General features: G+C 41.8%; 2 protein-coding genes across 3 annotated transcripts; one reads left to right on the plus strand and one right to left on the minus strand.

Annotated features, from left to right (window-relative positions):
• Positions 1-226: 226 nt before the first annotated feature.
• Positions 227-7,774, minus strand: LOC109473983 (sialate O-acetylesterase-like). 2 transcript variants are annotated; one of them, XM_019774174.1, is made up of 11 exons: positions 7,716-7,774; positions 7,006-7,347; positions 6,270-6,422; positions 5,724-5,905; positions 5,317-5,455; positions 4,240-4,414; positions 3,749-3,864; positions 3,086-3,216; positions 2,542-2,699; positions 1,525-1,714; positions 227-1,271 (listed from the first exon to the last, which is right to left on the minus strand). In XM_019774174.1, exons 2-11 carry the CDS (start codon positions 7,214-7,216, stop codon positions 1,011-1,013), a joined length of 1,716 nt encoding a protein of 571 aa, XP_019629733.1. In that variant the 5' UTR covers positions 7,217-7,347; positions 7,716-7,774; the 3' UTR covers positions 227-1,010. The 2 variants fall into 2 exon arrangements, with proteins under 2 accessions (XP_019629733.1, XP_019629734.1); XM_019774175.1 differs by lacking the exon at positions 227-1,271 and adding an exon at positions 1,387-1,477.
• Positions 7,775-8,476: 702 nt separating this feature from the next.
• Positions 8,477-14,351, plus strand: LOC109474053 (sialate O-acetylesterase-like). Its single transcript, XM_019774268.1, has 10 exons — positions 8,477-8,631; positions 9,477-9,632; positions 10,106-10,287; positions 10,653-10,791; positions 10,988-11,162; positions 11,600-11,727; positions 12,298-12,428; positions 12,752-12,912; positions 13,262-13,457; positions 13,872-14,351. Exons 1-10 carry the CDS (start codon positions 8,556-8,558, stop codon positions 14,127-14,129), a joined length of 1,602 nt encoding a protein of 533 aa, XP_019629827.1. The 5' UTR covers positions 8,477-8,555; the 3' UTR covers positions 14,130-14,351.
• Positions 14,352-14,362: the final 11 nt, after the last annotated feature.

Raw genomic sequence — 14,362 nt, forward strand, 5'->3', positions numbered from 1 at the left:
CAGACCCAGACGCAGGTGGGGAGACCAGCTGAATGCAGACCTCAGCACAGTGGGCCTTGATACAGCTACAGCCTGGCTGAGGGCGCAGGACAGAACTGGCTGGAAGTCAACTTGGAAAGGCGCTACGCTCCCCGGAGCATGCGGTCCTGAGTGAGTGAGTGAGGATTTAAAGTTTGTTATTTCCGATGATTTCATGTCAAGTCACATAAAAACATGATGAGCTCCATTTGTTGTGATGGTCATGAATCATATGTGGGGAGTCATAATAATTGTAAAGTGTATTGGCTGACATTGTTTGTAATCTGATAGTGCTCGGTAAATTTGTTCTGACCTAGCAGCTTCGTAAGTAGTCCTTTAGGTATGTACGAATAATACAATGTACATGTACTTCTCAGCACATGAGTGACTCTGGGTGGTCCATGGACTGTAAAGTAAAACATCTAGTGTAAAAACAAGTGACAATCTTTCCATTTTTTTCAAATACAATTTTCAAATACACGCCACGACAATATTTGCAGATTTTTCTATCACAGCCCACAGATATACATTGTAATACCAGGGCAATGTTACAATAAACAGAAGAAATTGAACAAATGGCACATATCTTACATTCAATCTATTTTGAACATTTTTGTGTACATGTGTACACATCCGTATAGAAAGGTAAAGAGAAATATAAAGGCTTTGATATATACAAAATAAATATAAAATAATAGTAGCATTTATACATCCTTTAAGCAAATCCTTTTCCTGAATATTAAACGAATGGTATAAAAAGAACCTCATACATGTTTCAATGACATGTTTAACATAATTTGCTGTTGAGACACATAGTGCCAGACCATAGTAGCAGTTAAATTACACATCTTGCTACAGATAGTACTTCAGGACTCCTCTGCTTGATGCTCACAGTTTGCATAGTTAAACTAAATGTAAGCCACCATTAAACAACAATAAGTATTTCAGCATTCACTAGTTTTAGTAGATAACACTGCACATTCACTGCTATTCTAGCAGGGAGGTTTCTTGTCCGGCTCCATCATGCATCCAAAGAACGGCGCCTCGGGTAAGTCGTTTTCCCCAGAGTACACGGCACATTCCTTAAAGTCGCAGGGCCACTCCTTCCACAGGTAGCGGATGTACGTGACGTTCTCCCAGCAGTCCTGCGTGAGCTGCAGGGTGATGGAATAGGAGGTGCTGGACACGATGGGGACTGGAACCCACTCCTGCGAAGTCATGGAGCACTGGTCCAAGTCTGGGGAGCAGCACACCTGGGGGAACGTCACAAATGTACAATCTTTACTGAAACAAACTGGTCCAAGTGTGGGGAGCAGCACACCTGAGGGGAACGTCACAAATGTACAATCTTTACTGAAAAAAACTGGTCCAAGTCTGGGGAGCAGCACACCTGGGGGGAACGTCACAAATGTACAATCTTTACTGAAACAAACTGGTCCAAGTCTGGGGAGCAGCACACCTGGGGGGAACATCAGAAATGTACAATCTTTACTGACTTTTTCTTACCTCAAAACCCTCGTTGGCCTTGATGTTCACAGACGTGGGGTAAGTCCTGCGTACAGTCTTCTGCTCAGTATCCACGTCCACACTGACAGGACGCGGGCCCTGGAACAGGACGTTGGCCTCGTTGTACGCTACAGCACGCGCACTGAGGACCAATCGGCTTCCGACGTCTTGTTTATCACGAGGATGGATGCTGGGTAAACAAAATACATCACAGGTCAGATGACAGATTCAAAGTCTAAATGTACAACGAAGTCCGCTGTATTGAAAAAAAAGTTACATCTTCAAATCCATTTGATACTGCATAGCACTGTATCAAACTAGTGTGTAACACCTAAGACACTGTACCAGTTATGAAAAAATAAACGTGTAAACATGAAATCAGTCAGGATATTCTCTCTCCTTGGTGCTGAAAAAAAGGTACATCAAAACCATTTGATGGTGCATAGCACTGTACAAAACTGGTGTGTGACAATTGAGACACTGTTCAAGTTATCAAAGATAAACAGGTACTAGTAAAATGAAATTGTAATCAATCAGGATATTTTCTCTCCTTGGTGCTGAATGGTGATCACATGGGGTGATGGACTTCAACGGAACTACATGTATGTTATCATTAGATCTAACGTAGATTGTAGACCAACATTACATGTGTTGAACCCTGGAAGACTTTTTGAACCTCGGAAGACTAGTCGTCATGGACTAAAGGGTATCGAAATAAATGAATAAACGAATGTGTTGAAGCTTGTCCAAGTTTGAGGTTATTCCCTCTCCTTGGTGCTGAATGGTGATCACATGGACTTCAATGGCACTCACACTGTTCTTGTTCATGTGTTCTCTTCATGTGTATGGCACCATACTCAGGACAAAGCTAGACTGCTTTTTAAGCCCTCTCCAAAGTAGGACTGCAATCCGCTGGACTGTATGCACTCAATTTGCAACAGCTATCACAACAAGAAAGGAATACATGTACTGGCTTCATCTTCAAACACATTGTGTGAAAGATAAATGCATAAATACCTCCCAAATGGTGAGATTGGATCCACCAGGTCCACAGCCACTGCCATGAAGACATTGGGCATGACTGGGTTAGGGACATAGCCGTAGTCAGCTGTCTGGTGCCACCTGATGGCTGGATAGCCCATGTTCATTTCACCTGGCTGTGTCTCTGTTGATATCTGAATGCCAGAAAAATATTAGATCATGAGAAAAGATACATTGGAATAGATGAATACTAACTATTCCATTTTGGTGCAGAAAGAAAATGACAACTGAAAACTACAACCTATAACACAACGACAGAAGTGGAAAGAAAAAATAAGTAAATATAGCATACAAAGACTATCACAAATGAATCTTTACACAGTCATACTAACTTTCAATCTATCTGGTGATATCCCATCTTGGTCTCACTTTGATTTTTTCTCTATGCTTCAGGCTTCAATATGTCTCTCATGTTGTGCACTAGTTTTCTCTGGAGATTACAAAAATCATTCCATACTATAGGAGTATTGTAAGCCATTTGTATGTTTCAAAATTGTGTAAAGTTACAAATCGTGTCCACCTGCACAAATCCAAAGGGGAAGTGTCTGTCTGTCTGTCCCCCAGTCCCCATGTACCACTCCTTCCTCCAGCTGTCAATCATCCCAGGGAAGGAACAGGAGTAGGAGTCAGGTTCAGGGGTGTTGGACTCTCCTGGGTGAGTACATCAACATTGTAAACATCAGGCCACAAAAATTACTTTGTGGTTGCATAAAGCACCCTAATGCTGCAAAAAGCTGCCTAGTAAAGTTTAAGCTATCTGCTGACACGGGGGTAAGCTTCCGGATATCTATCTCAGTGCTTGTTTAAAGTTAAAACTTTTGGTCCAACACAAAAAAGTTCTCTCACCTAGAGCTTTCGACCAGTCACTCTAGTTTTCCTCAGTAGACTGACCCAGTGAAGCTTGTCACGTGGCTTCTTTGAAGTGTGGCGTCAACACTGGGTCAAAGGTATCTCAGTGCTTGATAAACTCTAGTACTCCCTGCCACAATAACTGTGACACAGAGGCAAAGATGTGGTCCAAAATGGGACTGGACTCTGTAAATACTTGCTACTTTGTGATGTAGAGGTAAGAATGTGATCCCAAACATGACTAGTACCTATTAGTAGTAAGCTGTAGTTCTGATCATTTATTATGAATTTGTAGGACTGGTGTCTTCATGTATCTTCATGTCGCAAAACGTACCTTGATACCAGATTGCCCCCATGATTGTCATATTCAGCAGAGGATGAATCATGGCATTCCACAGCACTGAATGTTCCCTGGGCCATCCTACCAGCTCAAAATCTTCCGTCTCTTCACTGTCAATAACATTAAAAATAAGACAGTGAGACAGCATTCTAGTCACTTTGGATTTGTAAAACACTGGGAATATATGGACAACTGAACTTTAAGCCTTTAGGCCACACCAATTTAATTTGTTGTTTCTCAGATTTTTTCAGAAAAAATTTGAAACAACAGGGCAAAATGGCAGCAGGAGAACATGAGAGAAAGCAATATGTTTCACCAAACCACTTTGTGGTGTGGTGAAGCCATACATACAAGAAGGTGAAACCACAGCAATTAGACTAAGTGAAAGTTTGTTAATTAGTGACATAACTGCATATTTTGGGTTAGTATTAATGATGATTATATTACCCTTCAAGTTCAACACTATAAGAGTTCTTTATACCTACCTGTGTGTTATATTGCAGGTGTCCAACACCTGAGGTGGTGACCATGTCTCTATAGCTGTGCCGCTCCAGGTAGTGGCCACCAGTCCGATGGGGTAGCCCAGGTGTTTGTACAGATCTCTCCCAAAGAACCAGCAAACAGCAGAGAAGTACTTCCAGTCTGCACCTCCAACACTTTCTATAAGGACACATGGATCAAATGTTTATCATAAGTTATGCTTATTTCTGCAGTGTTGCTTGTACCTTGTATATAATTTTTAACTTGAGTAAAATTGTATTTAAAAAGGCCACACCATTTGGAAGACTGCACACTACCAACTTTTTATAAAAAGAGATTGGCTTCAGACTGTTGTTGACTCTAGAATGACTCCAAAGCAAAATCATTCCAGCCCTAGTTGCTCACGCATTTTTTGTTTGTATCCTAAAAACATCCTCCCATGGCAGGGTCAGCGGCTCCGAGTTCCTTCTCCACCACTTACCCCTGCCGAATAAGCCCGCATCTTCTACTCTGCGACCCCAGGAATATTAATATTCATGAGCTTGCCTTATTTGGCATGACCCCATTTCTGACTTGGGCGGGGACGGGACGTCACCCTCCCCGCCGGCGACTCCGCCGCCGCCGGTGACGAGCCTGCTGGGGAGTCACCGAGCCGCCCCCTCTTTTCTCCGCGCCGACACCTTCCCCGTGCTCGGCGGGATCCGCGTGCAGCCTCCAGCACACGGTAGGGCCCCGCCGACGCCTGCAGCGGCCTGCATCGCAAAAGTTCTCTTCCCAAGACGACGCCATATTTGTTTTTATTTGTCACTGAACAGCCGATGTAAGAGCCGACATGATTGGTTCCGATAGCTAGCGCAGCTCATAAATATTTAATGTAAAGTGCGTTGAAGATTTTCTCTGTGATACGTGATTGGCTGAGAGCGTGTCCCTGGAATCGGGTCGCAGAGTAGAAGATGCGGGCTTATTCGGCAGGGGTAAGGGGTGGAGAAGGAACTCGGAGCCGCTGACCCTGCCATGGGAGGATGCCTAAAAATTGTCTGCAACCTTCTAAGAGAGAATAGCAAGAGAAGGGTTTAACTTACCAGAGCTAGCCACAGCCCAGGGCTGCAAGATCTTGTCCAAGTCATACAGAGGTTTGTCTGACTGCATTCTTTCAACAGTGAACAGTCTAATGTCGGTGAAGTTATCTGCTTCTGCTATGGTCTGGGGGGCATGGAATGCCTACAATTGTGTGAGGTACAAAAAGAAATGGTTTAAGCACATGTATTTGTTATTTTAGATTCATTCATAAAATTCATGATGTACATGCAAATATTTTTGTTTGGCATTTTTCATCCGTTGCAAAAGACAAAAAATTAATTACAGTTCATTAACAGATTAATATAATACTATGGTGTTTAATACCTTGTTGTAATGAGTCAAGGTGCAGATGTTGATTCCTGAATATCTTATCTTTAGATAAGTCACAATTATGTACAACAATCATTACCTGTCCCACAGTAAACTCCATGTTACTCTGTCCACTGCACACCCACACGTCTCCAAACATCACGTTTTCAAGAGAAATCCGCTGCAGTGTCCCGTTTACATCATGGACGCCATGAATTTGGTGCGGCCCTCCTGGTGGTATGGGGTCTAGCGAGACTTTCCAAACACCCTGCCCATCTTTTCCTGAGAGAAATAATGCAGCAGACTGAATTTTTGATCATGATGTAAAAGAATGAGTATGAAGTGACATCACTGATCTAGTGGTTAAGAAAGCAGATTAGGGATCAAGGTCGCTGTATTCTCACTTAATCTTAAGAAAGACACTTTTCTCACTCTACCCAGATTAAATTGCATTGGTTCGAGATTACATGTACATAATAGCAGTAGAACATAAGGATAAGATTACTATATCGATAATATTTGAATTTTAACTTTGACAGATGTAACTGTTATGTGATGGATTAACTTTATTGGAACCCAGGTATGGACTGTCAGTCAGAACATAAAACAAATACTGAAGAGAAACTAATGTAATTGAAAAACATACCTTTATAAACTGTGGTTGAGTAGTAACCTGATGTAAAACTGACGTTGACAGTGGCTCCCACCTCTCCGTACCCCCAGAGTACAGCCCTGTGTGGGCCCTGCTGTAGAACCATGTGGTTCCCATAGTAGGAGGCCCAGTTGAACGTGGCCGGAGCTAATAAGTAGATTAAAAATTAAATTTCATTCTGTTTGCAATACACTATCCAATGATCACAACTAAGAGTTGTTCCCTCAAATATTAAATACTCTAGTGACACTTAAATAATCTCTCAAGGAAGTGTTTTTCAGCAATTTCTAGCATATTTCTCTCACCGTCATTGTGTTGGCAGTGTAGTTGAGTCATGATAACGTTACACAATTTGTATAAGGTTAAACAAAATTACTGTACTAGAAATGCATTCTGTGACAAAATACCATCATTTACTTGCATATGTTAGAGCTTGGTAAATGCTAAAATGGTAAATGATAAATGCTCTACAAATTGGAGGTTCCTGAACAGGGGTGCCAGAGTATACAGTGCAATTTTACGAAATACAGTGCAATTTTACGGAATATAGTACAATCGTATTAGTATACAGTGCAATTCTACGGAATACAGTGCAATTGTAATTATACTAAAATTGCACTGTATACTAATACGATTGCACTGTATTCCGTAAAATTGCACTGTATACTGATACGATTGTACTGTATTCCGTAAAATTGCACTGTATACTCTGGCACCCCTGGTGTAGTACCTGTAGTGTTGGCAGCAGAACTGTGAACAAGGCTAACAACGACCACAGCCACCAAGACAGTCAGTAAAGCCAGAATCCCGACTGCTACAACAACTCTGAAGAGCCTTCCGGAAAAAAAGCCTTTGGGCTCCACCAAGGAGACTTCCTCATGTTGAAGGAGACCAGAGGAAGCATTGATTCCTTCATCCTCTGTACTAGTGTCAGCTTCCATGGTGGAGAGTGTACTGTAGGGCTGTGCATCACATGCTCACTAATGTCATGACATGTGGTAATGTTGGATGAAACCCTAGTAGGCTGTGCCTCAACTTGCAAGGACTGGGTTCTCTGGCTCCATCACTGATCCTGTGAAATGAATCTAATTAATTGCAATATTGATATTGCAATGAATAAGAAAATATATGTACTATAAAATTATCACAAATCACAGTGATAAACTTGAATTTCCTGATTTTTGTAACTTAGGTTATTTTGCTCCTAATATTAACGTTATATATAAATCTCATAACATTTGTGCTAAAGGGTCACAAACATTTGAAATGTATACATTTACACTGTAGAGGGTATGTGACTGGCAACAATGTCTGCAATGTTACTTAAAAATAAATAGCTCCAGATCACTTTCCTTCATGCTGCCTTGCTCTATTACGATATCTGATTCAGAAGATAGCCACATTATGTATCCAATGTTGGCACCGAAATATCGTACGTACCTGACATGCTGGGAAACCAATTTGAACTCTTTCCTCTCCCTCCCACACTGCCCCCAAAACGTCCACGTAGACACATGATACTTCCGGCTGTCATCTCGTGCAAACATCCCTAAATCTAGAATGGGACAGTCTGAGTGATGAAGTAGGTAAAGTAGAGTAGCAAAGGAGATACTGGAACTTGATGGTGAAATACAAAGAAAGACATCATCTCATCAACGATGTTAATTTCATATATAACGTAAATTTATATTGTTGCATCTCGTTTATTCCTTGCCTCGGTACCAGACGCTGGCGTTTCATAATATTGAAGCCATACAATTTTTTTGGGGAAAGAACCCCTAATGCCCGCTACAGTAACTGTTGATGATCCGCCTGTACCCGTCCAAGCCCTTGGTTTTATTTATCTTTCACGCCCCCGTCACGCCCAGTAGCGAGGAGATAATTAGAGCCAGAGTGCCGATAGCGGGGCGTCTGGCTTCTGTAGCCGAAGGAGATTTCACAAATTAGTCAGGCCATGAGGCAGTATCCATTGGTCAAAGTGTATCCATTGCACACGTACGATGGATATACAGTCTGGCCAATGGATACTGCCTGGCCAATTTGATACAGTGTCTTTTGCGGCATCTGCTTGGAGATTTCTGCCCCCCCTGCCCCCCAAGCAAGTTTTAATTGTATAACCAAGGAGCTTCTACACAAGCTCCTCGGTATAACGTTACTGAGTTACTGGTGCCTATTGGCCAAGGACGTTATAACGTTACATGTTGCATTGTGTCCTACCGTCACGTGGAGATAGTCACATGACGAATCACCTGTTTTGAGGTCAAAGAGCACGAAGTAAACATGGCAATGTTGAAGATGTGCGGGTCGCTCTGTTTTCTGCTCGTTCTGTGTTGTTTGTCCCAGTCTAGCGTCGCTGGTGAGTATAGTGTCTGAAAGTAGCAATGTAGGGTTCAATTCAGCTGTGTTCGTGGATCTATAAGTTAAAATATTAGTTGTTTATTCGAAAAGATGTTTCATTAAGTCCAAAACATTGTCACTTGTTTTGAACAAAAGGGGGGCTTTGTTTACATGTACCATGTACTTCTAACAGGGTCCACTCTATTTTACCGATCTGTTTTCTAAGATAACAGTTGAATTTACTTTTGTAGTTGGCTCCTACAGCCGAATAAGTAACGTTAACATCTTATTTTCACAAGGTTCCCTTTCTGTAAATATATTGTCTCGCACAAAAGCTATTGATTAAATATTGCCACAATAATGGGCCCGGATGGTGCTGTGGCAGTATAATGCATGGCCAATGTCCTTGGTGTGGCTTTAGGTGTGACAAGTTGATTTACGTTTTATGTAATGTAACCAGCCGCCGTGTACACAAGCTGTTGTGTTAGCGGTGTGAAAAGGGGTGGGTACCGTTATACAGTGATTTACTGGGTGGGCGTGACCATTATGCACACAGATAGACTTTCACTGCGTAGACAACAGCTGTTGCCACCTGTTGAAAACAATTACTTAAAAACAATTGCCAATCTAGATCTATTCAATCCAAAAGTTTCGACATGAAACTTAAAGCACAAGTTGTCTTCTTTATCACCAAATTAATAACTACAAAATGTATGTGTATATTGGTTGTTTAGTGTGAATAAAGTCGAATTGGGATAAGTCCTTGGACTCTAACCAAAATCAATGATAGATAATTATCGCTATTTCAGGCTGAGAAACAGATTTCAGTGCTTCAGAACACTTATGATCATTTTTCTATCAAAGCTCCCAGCACGTTCAACTGGGCCTCCTACTATGGGAACCACATGGTTCTACAGCAGGGCCCACACAGGGCTGTACTCTGGGGGTACGGAGAGGTGGGAGCCACTGTCAACGTCAGCTCTACATCAGGAGGTTTTTACTCAACCAAAGTCTATGAAGGTACAAGTATATTAAATCTTTTATTCCTTCCACTGTAGAAAAACTCTTAAAGTTGCTCTTTTGATTTCTTTTTGAAATAAGATTTCCCCTACAGAGGGAGTGATGATTCTCAACGTTTTATCTTTTTTTTTTCAAATATGAGAACAAACATATGAACTTGGCTTAACTCTTTCTAACATCTTCTATTTAAACAAGTGCTTATGGCGAGGTGTTGGTGGTGCAATGGTTAGAGCATTGGACTCTGAACCAATAAGTCCATGGTTCATTACTCACCGTGGCCCGACGTTGTGCCCTTGGGAAAGGCACTTCACACGACTTCCCTCCCTGTACGATGGAGTGATGCCCACCGAGCCTCTTAGGCTAATCTGTCACTACGGATTTGGTGCGCCAATCTGACAACTTCTGCACATTTGCCACCAAGAGCCGTTAAATTTTTTTTAATGCTTATATCTTCTTCTCAATGCCTTTCCCAGGCCACGATGGTAGAGGTGTTTGGAAAGTGACGCTGCAGCCGACGGCAGCGGGAGGGCCGTACCAGTTCCAGGGCGTCCATGACAACCAGGGGATGTTACAGTGGATCCTGCTGAAGGACGTTATGTTTGGAGACGTGTGGGTGTGCAGTGGGCAGAGCAACATGCAGTTCACTGTCAGTCAGGTAGGCTGCATGTTGTAGCACGATAGATTGTATATTACCGGGTAAGTCAACATAACCAAGCAAGACATACAAAGCTAGGGCAAAAAAAGGGAAAAAGGGAGGCAGGGACTACATTTTGTGAAATAGAGAGGAAAGATGCATGACTGAGTGTGGACAAAAAGTTGAAGATTTTCAAAGCATGTGACATACATGTATCATAATTGAGAGCTACATACATGTAGCACACACACTCCTTTATATATACACATATACATTCTATCACATTTGAGAGATTGAAAGGAAACGATTATTTACCAGTAATATGTTGTAAGCAAAATGACATGACATTTAACTGTTCCCCTTTGCTCCTGTACCTGTACCTGTAGGGCTTCAATGCCTCAGCTGCCATCGCAGAGGCTAAAAACTTCCCAGACATCCGACTGTTCACAGCAGACCTGGTGCAGTCTGACAAACCTCTGTATGACTTGGACAAGATCCTGCAGCCCTGGGCTGTGGCTAGCTCTGGTGAGCAGACGTATTCTTGTTTATGTGTCAAATGTTAAGGTTTTAAAAGGGTTAAAGATTAGTGTAATTCTCTAAAAATCTTTGCAATCGAATGGTTCTGAGCAAGCTAATGGGAGTCAGTGACTGAGCAAATTTTTAAAGTGAGATGTTGTAGAACCAAGAAAATAAATTTGTGTGGTATAACGCCTCCTTGCAGAAAGTGTTGGAGGTGCAGATTGGCAGTACTTCTCTGCTGTTTGCTGGTTCTTTGGGAGAGATCTGTACAAACACCTGGGCTACCCCATCGGACTGGTGGCCACTACCTGGGGCGGCACACCTGTGGAGGCGTGGTCATCTCCTCAGGTGTTGGAAAAGTGCAACATTACAAACAGGTAAACCTGAAACGTTGGTATTCAGAGATGGCAGACTTCACCCCTTTACTCACCCAACTTTGCAACTCTCCCAGTCCTTGTCAGAAAAAAATAGCGAAGAGGATATGTAGAAATGTATAATGCATTGTGTATATTGGGAACTGAAGAAACACTCACATACCCTAGGTATTGTAATGTTGTGTACTATTTTTTGTTTCATGATGTACATAAATACATTTTATATATGTGCGGCAAAATGCAACGCTAGTAAATGAATTTTCAAAGGAAAGCGACACATACAAACAAACAAACAAACGTACTTCACTTCATTGATTTGAGGTAAATGTTATACCAAGGACTTGATATTAAGTCCTTTGTTATGCATAACATACTGTATGTTGATACATTTCTACTCAGTGTTGATAACAGCTATGATCATTCTCCAATGTTCCTGATAGATTTGAGTCAGAAGACTTGCAGTATACAGGTCCTGAGGTGGGAGGGCCCAAAGGACACTCTGTGCTGTGGAACGCCATGGTTCACCCTCTACTTAACATGACCATCACAGGAGCCATCTGGTATCAAGGTATTACACCTTATCTGTGATGGCAAAACCTTTAGTTCCAAAGTCACTTTGTTACTTGGTTACCATTTAGTAATAGCTTTACATTGATTGGTGCAAAGACTAGACTATCTAGACAATGTTACATGTACATGTTTGACAATAGAAACAGTAACAATTGTACATGTTAGGGTAAATATTACATTAAACATTACACCTAACATTAATGTTGTGTTGCTGTAAGTATTTGTCCAGCATAACGTTGCTGATCCTAACTAAAATTCCAGACAATTATGTTTTTTAACTGTGATGTTGCTATTATTTCAAGTCATCAAATTGTGCACTCAAATGTATAACACTATGCTCTGTCCACTTATCTCTCAAAGACAGGTGTGTCATAAAATATGGACAGGGCTAGCCTAAACTAAAAACCTAACTAAATGCTAGCCTGGTATCCAAAGTGAAACATATTTCAGCTGCTAAGTCTTTTTTATCCTCTCCACATTTGTGATACTTAGGATGGAAGAGATTTGGCAGATCAAATAGGTTTGTATACCAGGCCAACTAAATGGGACTTTGTTGTTTCATCACTAGGAGAGGCTAATACTGGTCACCCTGACTCCTACTCCTGTTCCTTCCCTGGGATGATTGACAGCTGGAGGAAGGAGTGGTACATGGGGACTGGCGGACGGACAGACCCATACTTTCCTTTTGGATTTGTGCAGGTGGTCCTCATTGTGACGTATTGTTTTTGTAGTATTGTAGAAGGTTTAGAAACTGTGATTCAACACATTACAAGTAAAACGTACTATGTTTTTAGCTCGTCTCTGCTTCTGCTCTGAGTGAAGAATCAGTGCAAGTATCACAACATGAAAATTCATCTATGTTTGCACTATATGACATTACTACTAAATATCATATCGTTATGATCTACATATAATAATCTCCAAACAGATGTATTACATGGATTTATGTTTTTTTATAGCAGTCTACCATTGTCAAACTGCCCATATTACTATTGATCTACTGACATGTCTGTCTGCTTTAGCTCTCTACCACTGGCACCCCAAAAGCCACCGGTAATTTGGGCTATCCAGCCATCAGGTGGCACCAGACAGCTGACTACGGCTATGTCCCTAACCCAGTCATGCCCAATGTCTTCATGGCAGTGGCTGTGGACCTGCCTGATGCAAAGTCACCATTTGGCAGGTATGGTTGAGCATCATGAGAAAACCCCAACTTTCTATTAATTGAAATGAAAGCTGACATTTCTCTGCACCCAAAGTCCACACGTTTTCTGAATCTACCTATAGCTAGTATCTTGAATATTTTTAGGCAACAACTTTTTGCAGTTCAAACCTTTTGTAAGAGACTCAGTGTATTGAACAGGGATTGGGCCATGAAAGGGTTCTGAATGTTTGACATTTGGACTAATTAATAATCGGTCAAACCTAAGCTTAAAGTTATTGCAGAAACTTTCCAACATAACTTCAGGTTTCCTTTATAAACTTTGAAGTGTGTAAGTTCTGCATTTTGATTTTGTACGCCAATCTTCCAGCATCCATCCACGGGACAAACAGGACGTAGCCAGCCGATTGGTCCTCGCTGCCCGTGCCGTAGCCTATGGTGAGACTGATGTGATGTTTCATGGTCCCAGACCTGCCAGTGTGTCTGTGGACGCCTCCACCAAAAATATTGACTGGATCTATCCCAAAGCCATGAACATCACTGTCAAGTCTAAAGATGGCTTTGAGGTGAGGAATATATATGTTTTTAAACATAAAAGTAAAGATTGTAAATCAATGTTATAAAATAAGAAGGTAATATCAGCGGTGGTTTTCTGTTTGCCAGTGTGCTGCTCCGCAAACTTGGACCAGAGTTTGTTTTAGTAAAGATTGTAGATCTACATTACAACACATGTAACGTTAACATAAATTCTGCACATTTGTGACATTCCCCCCAGGTGTGCTGTTCCCCAGACTTGGACCAGTTTGTTTCAGTAAAGATTGTACATTTGTGACGTTCCCCCCAGGTGTGCTGCTCCCCAGACTTGGACCAGTTTGTTTCAGTAAAGATTGTACATTTGTGACGTTCCCCCAGGTGTGCTGCTCCCCAGACTTGGACCAGATTGTTTCAGTAAAGATTGTACATTTGTGACGTTCCCCCAGGTGTGCTGCTCCCCAGACTTGGACCAGTGCTCCATGACTTCGCAGGAGTGGGTTCCAGTCCCCATCGTGTCCAGCACCTCCTATTCCATCACCCTGCAGCTCACGCAGGACTGCTGGGAGAACGTCACGTACATCCGCTACCTGTGGAAGGAGTGGCCCTGCGATTTTAAGGAATGTGCCGTGTACTCGGAAAACGACTTACCCGAGGCACCGTTCTTTGGATGCATGATGGAGCCTGACAAGAAACCCCCCTGCTAGAATGGCAGTGAATGTGCAATGTCGTCTACTGGTGTAACTAGTAAATTTCTGAAATGCTTACATTGTTCTTTAATGGTGGCTTACATAAAATTTTACTATGCAATTCCAAGCTGTGGCATCAAGTACAATGTACATGTAGAGAAGGAGTCTTCTAAAATGTTGGTAAATTGTAGGTGGCTTACATGTAGTTTTACTATGCAATTTTAAGCTGTGCACTTCATAACACACTTTGT

Source organism: Branchiostoma belcheri, unplaced genomic scaffold, assembly GCF_001625305.1.
Source record: "Branchiostoma belcheri isolate BF01 breed outbred unplaced genomic scaffold, Haploidv18h27 scaffold3, whole genome shotgun sequence".
Lineage (NCBI taxonomy): Eukaryota > Metazoa > Chordata > Leptocardii > Amphioxiformes > Branchiostomatidae > Branchiostoma > Branchiostoma belcheri.

Bases quoted from the DNA above. Each gene is read 5' to 3' on its own strand.
- LOC109473983 (XM_019774174.1), bottom strand. From the start codon at position 7,216: ATGGAAGCTGACACTAGTACAGAGGATGAAGGAATCAATGCTTCCTCT. The intron at 5,906-6,269 runs GTATGTTTTTCA...TATTTCTCTCAG, and splicing joins CTCAACCACAGTTTATAAAG to GAAAAGATGGGCAGGGTGTT. The intron at 3,217-3,748 runs GTACGTTTTGCG...GTACTCACCCAG, and splicing joins GGGGGCAATCTGGTATCAAG to GAGAGTCCAACACCCCTGAA.
- LOC109474053 (XM_019774268.1), top strand. From the start codon at position 8,556: ATGGCAATGTTGAAGATGTGCGGGTCGCTCTGTTTTCTGCTCGTTCTG. The intron at 10,288-10,652 runs GTAGGCTGCATG...CTGTACCTGTAG, and splicing joins TGCAGTTCACTGTCAGTCAG to GGCTTCAATGCCTCAGCTGC. The intron at 11,163-11,599 runs GTAAACCTGAAA...TGTTCCTGATAG, and splicing joins AAGTGCAACATTACAAACAG to ATTTGAGTCAGAAGACTTGC.